This window comes from Garra rufa, chromosome 8 (genome assembly GCF_049309525.1).
Source record: "Garra rufa chromosome 8, GarRuf1.0, whole genome shotgun sequence".
NCBI lineage: Eukaryota > Metazoa > Chordata > Actinopteri > Cypriniformes > Cyprinidae > Garra > Garra rufa.
This window is the reverse complement of record NC_133368.1, coordinates 37,869,016-37,880,119: the sequence shown is the minus strand read 5'-3', so window position 1 is coordinate 37,880,119 and position 11,104 is coordinate 37,869,016. Positions and strand designations below refer to the sequence as shown.

The 11,104-nt window shown below is 36.8% G+C and overlaps 1 protein-coding gene across 1 annotated transcript; it reads right to left on the bottom strand.

Moving 5' to 3' along the window:
- Positions 1-7,603: 7,603 nt before the first annotated feature.
- On the bottom strand, positions 7,604-10,412 carry olig1 (oligodendrocyte transcription factor 1). Its single transcript, XM_073846347.1, has 2 exons — positions 10,227-10,412; positions 7,604-9,851 (listed from the first exon to the last, which is right to left on the bottom strand). The coding sequence occupies exon 2, from the start codon at positions 9,848-9,850 to the stop codon at positions 9,149-9,151; it is 702 nt and encodes a 233-aa protein (XP_073702448.1). The 5' UTR covers position 9,851; positions 10,227-10,412; the 3' UTR covers positions 7,604-9,148.
- Positions 10,413-11,104: the final 692 nt, after the last annotated feature.

The following is an 11,104-nucleotide window of genomic DNA, read 5'->3' as shown; positions in this document are numbered from 1 at the left end:
GCGCGGCCGCCTCTGCGGGGCAAGAAGGGCAGGAACATGTCAGAGATAAAGAAGAGAAGAGAAGAAAAAAGGGAGGGAGTGAAAAGAGAAAGCTCTGTGATGTGTTAACTGGCATTCCGGACCCCAGGGCAGCACTGGGGCACAGGTCAAACTAAGAGCCACTGGGTCATTGCCACGCCGACAGGGACACCCGGCCCAAACAGCGTGTCTGTGTGTGAGAGAGAGTGGTTGTGAGTATGTATGTGTTTGCTCTTCTCTTCAGACTGGAGAGAACTCTCTCTGGCCCAAGAGTGCGAGTGAGTGTGTATTTATATTGCACTTCACAGACTCTTAAGAGAATTGAAACATGACTATGTTTTTGGTTTTAAAGCAAATCCCTAATTTCTATACACTAAGGAATTTAAATGTTGATATTTTTTGAACAGTTTAATCAGATATTCATACTATATACTATATATATTATACTATATATATATATATATATATATATATATATATAGTATATATAGTGTATAAATAGTAACTGTAGAGAAAATATTTAGACATATTTCATACATATTATTATGTAAATGTCATTGTATTACATAAAATGTCAACTAGCATTTATTATATTATAATATATGTGACCCTAGACCACAAAACCAGTTTTAAGTAGCACGGGTATATTTGTAGCAATAGCCAAAAATACATTGTATGGGTCAAAATTATAAATTTTTCTTTTATGCCAAAAATCAATAGGATATTAAGTAAAGATCATGTTCAATGAAGATATTTTGCAAATTTCCTACCATACATATATTAAAACTTAATTTCTGATTAGTAATATGCATTGCTAAGAGCTTCATTTGGACAACTTTAAAGGCAATTTTCTTAATATTTAGATTTTTTTGCACCCTCAGATTGCAGATTAGAATAGTTGTATCTTAACAAACCATACGTCAACTGGAAGCATATTTATTCAGCTTTCAGATATATATATTTAAATATCAATAAAAAAAAAAATTGACCGCTATGACTGGTTTTGTTGTCCAGGGTCACATATAATAATATAATATAATATAATATAATATAATATAATATAATATAATATAATATAATATAATATAATATAATATAATATAATATAATATAATATAATATAATATAATATAATATAATATATATATTTTAATTATAAGGATTCTTACACTTGAAAATGATTATATATATATATATAGTTGCAATCGAAATTATTCAACCCCCTTGACCTACAAGACATTTTGCTGCAGAGAACAAAATTTTGTGAAAACAATTCAACGAAGGCATCAGTACACTAGTAGAGAAAGTTTATTCATACATATTTGAGTAATTTTAAGAATGTAAGTTGATGACTAATGAAAGAAAATTAAATTGGCTCTAAATGTTCATGTTCAAATTTATTCAACCCCCAAAAGTAAAATCTGGTGCAGAATCTTTTATTCTTTAAAAACAGCAATAAACACTGCCTGGAAGTGTTTAGATGCTTCTGTCACCTTTCTACTGCAATCTTGGCCCATTCCTCGCCTAAAAAAGCTTTTAGACCACTGATAATATTTAGTTTCACATTGCTACTGCTTTCTTCAAATTCAACTAAATATTTTCAATGAGAATTAAATCTGGAGACTGAACAGGCCACTCAAGAACATTAAATCACTGATCCCTGAACCAAGAAGAAGTAGATTTGGATGTGTACTTTGGGATGGTTGTCCTGCAGGAAAGTCCACTGATCATCAGCTTCAGTTTTTTTTGTACCACAGGCATCACAATTCTTGCCAAAATGGCCTGATACTTCAAAGAATCCAGGAAGTCCTTCATACAGTCATGTTTTCCACTTCCTGCTAAAGTAAAACAACCCCATAACAGGACTGATCCACCTCAATGTTTGACGATGGAGATGGTGTTCTTCTGCTTACAAGTTTTGCCTTTTTTTGCACAAGACATACTGCTGATCCATGGGTCCAAAAAGTTCCAGTTTGGTCACATCACTCCAAAAACATTCTTTCGTAACTCCACAGGTCCATCCAGATGAATTTTAGGATGTTCAAGTCTGTCTTTTTGTTCTTCTTGGCCAATAGTGATATTCGGCAAGATGCCTCAACATGAAGGCCATACTTGTCTTGTGTTCATCTTATACTCTGCATTGAAATATTTTTCCTCCTTTTGTCGGGTCATCTTGCAAGTATTTGGCTGTACTTTGCAGGTTTTTCTCAGTTGCTCTGATCAAACATTTTATGATATTGTGCTTTTTTGTTCAACACCCTCAAAGGTTTTCTGGTACAACACACTTTAACTAAAGAATAATGCTGCCAGCTGTGTCTCTAGGAACTTTTAAATGTCTTGGAAATCTTCATACAGCCTTAGACTTTATAATATAATAAAACTATTTCTTCTCTATAGCTTTTGTGAGAGCTCTGTTGACTTTACCGTATTTGCTACTCAACTTCAGCACATGCATGGACTAACTGTATGTATGTGTAACAGCTCAAGCTCATTCTGTTTTTTAATAGTGTTTCTAAAGGCTTTATTGTGTTTTAAGACAATTTTGTTCCCCACTATAAAAATAACTGACTAGAAAACAGCAATGTTGATCAGGGGTTGAATAATTATGACATAGTTGTGTTATTAAAAAAACAAACAAAAAAAAAACTCAAAAACATTACATTATTGACATTATCACTTTTAATACACCAGTAATCTGTTATAGATGCAATTTTTATAAAGTCCTGGAACTTCATAAAAGCTTGTATTTGTAAAGTACTGCAGTCACTGGGGGGTTGAATAATTTTGATTGCAATTGTATATATATATGTATATATATATTTTTTTTATTATTTTTTTTTAATGAAGACACTCCACTGTAGGACACCTGTGTGAACTTGAGGGACACTGACTTACCACTAAAATGAACTTGACGCTAGTTAGTTTAAAGAAATGAGCAAGTTTAGAGAAAATGTTTAGTGTTTTGATTGCAGATGCCACTTGGTTTTATATTTTGTTGGGTGCTGTAATAAAATCCATGCATTTTTGCTTTAAGTGTCAAAATTATTTTTGAGCCAACTGAATAAAATGTCATATGTGACCCCAGACCACAAAACCAGTCATAATTTTCAATTTTTTAAAATTGATATGTACACATGACCTGGACACTGAATAAATAAGCTTTCTACTGATGTATGGTTTGTTATACAACTAATACAACTCATTTGAATCTGAGAGTGCAAAAAAATTATCAATGCATATTACTAATCAAATATTAAGTTTTAATTTATTTACGGTAGGAAATTTACAAAATTCTTCAAGGAACATGATCTACTTAATATCCTAATGATTTTTGGCATAAAAGAAAAATAGATAATTTTGACCCATACAATGTATTGTTGGCTATTGCTACAAATATACCTGTGCCACTTATGACTGGTTTTGTGGTCCAGGGTCACATATCATTTCGTGGCAGACCTAAACGAAAGCAATATGTCTGGTTGGTAATGTTTCCGCAAGACAAGACATTGAACTCTCTTTCCTAATGACTGTGTGAGTGTGTTTGACTGCTGGGGTTTGGTCTGTTCCCATGCCACACCACCCTGATGCACTCACAGTCCTGTGGGGCATAAGGGTAATGAGACGCTGTTATGGAAGCCAATAAAACTGTGTGTGTGTGACAGAGAGAGGGTGTGAGAGGATCGGCGGGTTAATGGCACAGGTCATTACTGGGCCCAGTAAAGTGTGTGTACTGGGCTGATCTGGCCTGGAGAACAGTAGGCAAGAATTTTGGGGTGGAGAGAGAGGCAGGGAGGGTGGAATGGATGGATGAGGGAATACAGGAGTTTTAATGCTCCAGGAGATAAATAAGAGGGGTGGGAAGAGGAGAGGGGTCCCCTGTTCCACCCCTCCCTCCCACTCTCTCTTTCATTCACATCTTCCAATTTATGGCTCAGCATTTCCTATCTCCAAGACTCCCCACGTTGAGAAGAGAGAGAGAGAGAGAGAGAGAGAGAGAGAGAGAGAGAGCAGAAGAGTTTAAAAAGTTTGAAGATGATTTTGAAAAGATTCTTAGATAATACTAAGAAAAGCATGAAATGTGTGTAAAAATTTATTTTTGATTTAAATGTGTATTTATTTATTTATTTATTTATTTATTTTAAATAAAAATAATTTCTACACCAATTTTAATTTTTTCCTGTGTGGTTGCCAGGGTGTTGCTAAGGTGTCCTGAATGATTACTGGGGTGTTGCTTTTTGGTTGCTAGCATGTACTAGGTGGTTGCTTACTGGCCCAAGGCAAATGACCCCAAGTTATAATCAATAAGTCTAATCACCTAGGCAATAATTGTATATTTATCCTTAGCCACAACATTTGAGTCATCATTAAAGTTTGTAACACAAAAAAATGGTGTTTCTGAGTTACACATTAAAGTTGACTACTTGAATGTAGTAAGTATGGATAAGCAATAGTAATTGTGATGCTTACCTCAACTAATAACGTACAAAAGATGTCCTCTACTAAAATCTATTAGTTTTTATCTATGTGTGTGGTGTGTTTTGTGTTGGTGTGTGTGATATATCGATGACTCTCTAACCCTTCATAAGTCACAAAGAGGTTGGTGTTTTTTGCCTGAGTTGCTGGAATAAAGAAGCCGAAGAAGAGAGAGATAAATCCTGGGACATGTGCAGAGGCTTTGAAAGGAGGAGTGGAGATCTTCTCACACTCATCTTTTCACCAATAGCTAAGGATGGATGGCCCTCAATCAGTCTTAAACTTGCCCTGACTCGGACATTCACACACACACACACACACACACACACACACACACACACACACACACACACACACACACACACACACACACACACACACACACACACACACACGTTTACTTACTTTACTTAACTTCTGTTGTTATTAAATAAAATATTAAAACGCATTTACATTTTTTTAAATTGTATTATGAACCACTTTTCCCATGTTAGCGTGCCCCAAACAGAAGTTGTGTAAACCTTTAGTAAACCTATTTTAGCAGCAAAGCATTGGAAACATACTTGTTGATATCAGTAGTTTTAAACAAATTTGTTTAAATTTTGAGCCTGCAAATAAAGATCACTGCATTTTCCATTATAATTAGAATTTCAACTTGTTTTGCTTTATGTGCGAGGACATTTTTTTTTATCATTTAGTCCTCACAAGTTTAACCTATGCACACAGATGAAAAAAATATTCTGTGGTGAGGCAAATACTACAGATAAACAGGCAATAATTTAAGTTCAGGCAATAATTTGCCTGAACTTAAATTAGTTCAGGCAATAATTTAAGAAAACAAAGTAAATTCTGTATTAGTACTCAATTCAAGGTTGTAGAAATTAAAGTGTTGAATAAAATCAAGTAAAACCTACTTAACTTTTCTAAAAAAGTGTTTCCATCATGCACTGGTGCATGAATAATTAACTGGTAATAATCTTTTTCCTTTTTTGGCTGTTTTCCAGCTGTATTTACACTGTTTTATCATTGCTTTTGTTGTTAGGTATAGTAATTTGTGATTTTGTTACATCTGGAGTTCATTTTCTACTCAAAATTACACATTCATATTAAAAAAACATCATTGTGTACCAAGTATTGAAAAAAATCAAAAATCATTAGGATATTAAGTAAAGATCATGTTCCATGAAGATATTTTGTAATTTTTTTATCGTAAATATATCACAACTTAATTTTTGATTAGTAATATTCATTGCTAAGAAGTTCATTTGGACAACTTTGAAGGCGTTTTTCTCAATATTTAGATTTTATAAAAAATACATATTTTCAAATAGTTGTATCTGCCAAATACTGTCCTACCCTAAAAAAAAAAAAAAATAGACCATTATGACTGGTTTTGTGGTCCAGAATCACAAATAATGTTAGATTTTACTGGCCAAACTAAAGTTGCTCATTTGTTAAATGTACTTAACTTGGGTAAGTAGATTTTACCTTCAATAATAAGTAGATGTTAATTGAAAACAACTGGTAAATTGAACAGAGCAGTAGCAGTACAATTTACTTAAAATGTGTTAGTGCAACTCACATTCTTATACATACTTGACTGGTTTTACCAACATTTCCACTCATTAAATAGTAATAAAACAGATCAATTCGCCTGAGAATTTGTAAATTCACAGTACAGATACAGAGGTCAGTTTTTCTCTCTCCAGCACACACATACTGACACAGTGGTTGGTCAGGCAATATATCAGTGAAGTATACCAGGACACATTGGCATTTAGTGGAGAACAATAGGACACCCCGTTCTACTTTCTCTTCTTTTGTCTCATTTTGTTTTGGCTGGATTTAGCTGCACTGATGAGCTGAAGAATGAGCACAAAGAGAGAGCAGACCCCTACATCCTTCTCACAATACGCCCACCATCATCAGAGAGAAAGTTATCACCTCAGGAGAGAACGACAGGAGAAGATGGCTTTAAGAAAAGCACTGAAGTGAGGTAAAATTAGTGAGGTAATCTCTTCAAGTTGTCAGCGGACATAAGGCAGCTATATGTAAATGTAAGAGGTGGCAAGTTAAAGTGTGTGTGTGTGTGTGCGTCCTCGCAAAGAGAAGGGTTTTAAGTCGGGGCGTCTTACTTTGATCTTTCCTACTTCTCTGTCCCACCTCTCCCCCCTCTGTACTTCTTTTTCTTTCTTTTTTTTACCTCCTTGTAAGAAAATCAAGGCCTATTAACCCTAATCTCACTTAATGGCATCTACCTCTTCTTTTGTCCCGGGCGATGGGCAACAGACTCCTTCCATTCAGCCTCTCGCCCTCTTTCACGCGCCTGGCCGGACTAATCCCCTTTTGCAGTGGGGCCGATTATTCCTCGTATTTTATCATTATTCTTATGATTATAATCTGCATTCTCATTCTCGCACCCCTATCCACAAGATGGAATTGCTTTTCCCTCCTTTCACAGCTTTCACTGTGCCCTGAGATTGAAAGAATTGCTTCTTTTTTTTTCAACCGTCTAGTCTTCGGAGGGGTGGATGTCAGAGTTTGGGTGCTGGAGAGGGTGTTGTTTGTAATTTAGGTAAGTGAACTCCTTTGGTGGAAACACATTTTCCGGGCGTTTGAATATGCTGTTCACAGAGAGTAATGAATGGCACCACACCGGCCCGTGTAAACGCATTTACCCCGACAAGCAGCGAACGAGGGAATGGATTAAAGATGGTGAGGCTGTGGGCTAATTATTATGGGGCTGCCGGGTTTGATGTGGGGTTTGTTTGGGGAGTTGAATGGGGTGGGTTCAGGGAAGGCTGGGGTGAAAGAAAGGCTCCGTCCTTGTGCTGCAAAAGGGGTGCACAATTAATTATTTCAATCCGTTTGGATGTAGCCGAGCACACATACACACACACACACACACACACACACACACACACACACACATGCACACGCTTACTATGACAGAGAATGAGATGAAAAAACAGGAAATGTGCTGAGAGATGAACTTTTGCACTAGTTCCAAACAACAGATGCACAGATACTCTTTGAGCATTACTAGTTTAATTCAAACACAAAGGAGAGAACAACAATGTGGGAGACATATCTAGGAGCGTTTCGCAAAAGTGGTACCTTTAGTTAATGCATATTTGCACATTCAAGTTTATATCACTTGAAATGTTACAAATGTATTAGTATATGTGACCCTGGAGCACAAAACCAGTCTTAAGTAGCATGGGTATATTTGTAGCAATAGCCAAAAATACATTGTATGGGTCAAAATTATCGATTTTTCTTTTATGCCAAAAATCATTAGGATATTAAGTAAAGATGATGTTCCATGAGGATATTTTGTAAATTTCCTACTGTAAATAATGTAATATGCATTCTAAGAACTTGATTTGGACAACTTTAAAGGCGATTTTTTCAAATTCTAGATTTTCAGATAGTTGTATCTCGGCCAAATATTGTCCTATCGTAAGAAATCAGACATCAATGGCATCAAAGCTTAAAAATTGACCCTTATGACTGGTTTTGTGGTCCAGGGTCATTTATGTGGAAATTAGCATTAACCAAAATTTAATGAATGCTGTAAAAGTTGTACTCAGCATTTGTTTATTATACAGTCAAACTAAAATTATTTAGACACCTTCAACAAATGTCAAGTAAATATGACAAGAACTCACTCTGAGTTAAATTGTGTCAGAACTAATTCATCTTAATAATCACAAATGTATTACAGTCAAACCAAAAATTATTCAGACACATTCAACATTTCTCACATTATCACAGTTTGTTCACTATAGTTTATGAAATGATAATACAATATGACAAGAACTCAAGAGTTACTGTGTCAGAACAAATTCATCTTGATAATGTCAGATAAATGTTTTTTTTTTTTTTAATTTAACCAGGAATTCAAACTCAGAAATCAAATAATATTTTTGGTCCAAATGTTTTTTTTTTTTTTTAATCAATTTTACTGGTAGTTCACTGTATGAAGTATTTTTGGGTGTAATATGTTACAGTTTACTTTATTTTGCTATCCTCATTTATATAAATGAACTATAGTGTCCTGCACCCACTAGCAAAAAAATATTTTAAAAATTATATCTTATGTCTGAATAATTTTTAGTTTGACTCTACTTATGAAAGGTTCACTGAAAAATGTTGCTGCACAGTCACATTTCAAAATCAGGTGACGCTCTTCTGTTGAACTTTATTTTTATTTTATTTTTTATTGGTGTTCCAGCAAAGAAAGCAGGCTTAAAAAATGTCATGATAATGAGGAAAAGATGACAGAATTTTAGTTTTTGGGAGAACTATTCCTAAGGTTAACAAATTAAACCTGTAAAGTGCTATCAAAAAGTCGCCCAGACACCCTTCACTCCTAAAAATAAAGGTTCTTTATTGCCATCGATGGTTGAAGAAACTTGGACATCCATGGAACCTTTCAAATGCAGAAAAGGTTCCTTATAGTATAGATTTTTAAAAATGTTCTTCACAATGGTTTTTACTATAAGTTTTTTGTGGAACCGAAAAACATTTTGATGGCATCCTTGCAAAAACATTCTTTTGGAACTTCTATTTTTAAGAGTGTTCACAGACATAAAAAAAACCTGCATTTTATTAAATTGTTCTGTTTTAGCCTTTTCTCCAACTCATGTTGGAATCATTTTGGGAAACGTGTGGCGGGATTAATGTGTACCACCTGTGGGGTCCGACACACCCCACACTGGCACACCAGGCTCTCCGACATGCTGCCTGACCCCCATGGCAAGGGCTCCTCCTGGCTCCCCTGTGGCAGAAGAGGGCACTTTACGCTCATTTGCTGCTCAGGAGGAGAAAGCAGAAGCTGTCCTGGCCCGGTAAGAAACGGCCACCCCCCTGTCAGCAACAGACGTGGTACAGTCCCGCTGACACCCATCCCGATGCTGACCTCGCCCAGCAGCCGCCTCATCTCCTGCAGGGAGGAGCCTAAAAGCAGGATGTAGTTACGGGCCAGCACCAGCGTGGAGATCTTAGACAGGCGCCGTCCAGTCGGAGGGGCTCCAGGAGGGAGGTAAGGGTGCTGCAGTGCTCCAGCTACACCGGTGGGAGAAGAGTAGGGCACCATGACCTCCCGTAAAGCATCCATGGCCACGTTGAGGTCCTGCATTCTCTTCCTCTCACGGCTGTTGATCTTTCTCCGTAGCTCCTGTTGCTCCTCCACACTAAGCTCACGAGGGGGTTTTGAAGATCTTAGAGGCCCCTGGATACCTCCAGCACTGGAGCCTGGTCCTCCTGTTCCCGTTACTCGTACCATTCTTGGCATGAGTTGCTGCAAAGAGCCCTCACCATGCTCTCTGCACCTAAAACTAGGCACAGCCTGCATTCTGAAAGACGATATTAAGAAAACACATGTAAGACAACTGAATCAAATAGAAAAGATTGTAGGGATTTACAGAATGTGTTGAAGGGGATTGTTCAACCAAGAAATGAAAATACTTTTTACTCACTATCGTGTCATTCCAAATGAAGTTTGACTTTGTTCTGTGGGACATTTTTTGAAAAATACAATCAAACTCAAGTGTGATCCAAAACAACTTTGGACCCCTTTGACTTTTAGTGCACAGAAACACCTTCAAAACATCATCATTTGTGTGCCACAGAACAAAGAACAACATGAGATTGACTAAATTATGGCAACATTTTCATTTTTTGGGTAATCTCTTCAAAGTTCAGTTGTGTTCAGTCATTAAAGACTTTACCTTCAAGCTCTTGGTCCACACTCTCCAGATCTTCTTCCAGGGGTTCTTTGAGTAACAATAAAGCAGTTCACCTCTTCAAGTCCATATTCATCTAGTCTCAAGTTAATGGTTAAATGTTAAATGCTCAGTTAGATTATTTGCTCTTTTGTCCACGTAGTTGTCCAACATAGAGATCTTTAAACTGTGGCTAACTAACACACTCCCTAACCATTCGAAGAATATGAGAGAACTACTGCTGTAATGAGCTAATGAGTTACTCTTTTACTCTCTCTCTCTTTTTCTGCTCCTGACGCCCCCTCATCTGCCCTCCATGCTAATGATTTGATCATCTTTCCAATGGTTGAAAACCCTGATCGTGAGCACATGCCGCATGTTTAATGAATGGGATTGATGATGTCTTTATTTCTGCTTATATCAATGCAATACTGTGATACTTTCTTGCATGCGTGGGATACATTGAATCAGGAAGCAAGTGAACAAACAGAAGGCCTAATGATTCTCATCACAGGTGGCGCGCCGGACATACCCAGGGTAGGACTGATTGTAAAACATACAAACGGTGTAATTATCTCTTTTCCCAAACTATTCACACACTTTCATTGAGCCTCCCTGGAAACGTGAGAGGAAGGAAGAGACGTAAACAGAAAGCATGTTGTTCACGTTGAGAGCAGGAGGTGAGAACATAGAATCTCCTGTTTGTCAGGCAGGGGTGAGAGGAGGGTAAGAAGGTGGCGGCACCCAGTCCTGGTGAATGGTATCATGGCATCCATGCGCACATACTCGTAGGCTCAGACAGGAAAGAGAATTTAAAGAGCAATCGCAACGCCAGGCACCTGCAGGGCAACACAACCTGCCAGTGTGTTGGGGTGCGTGAAAGT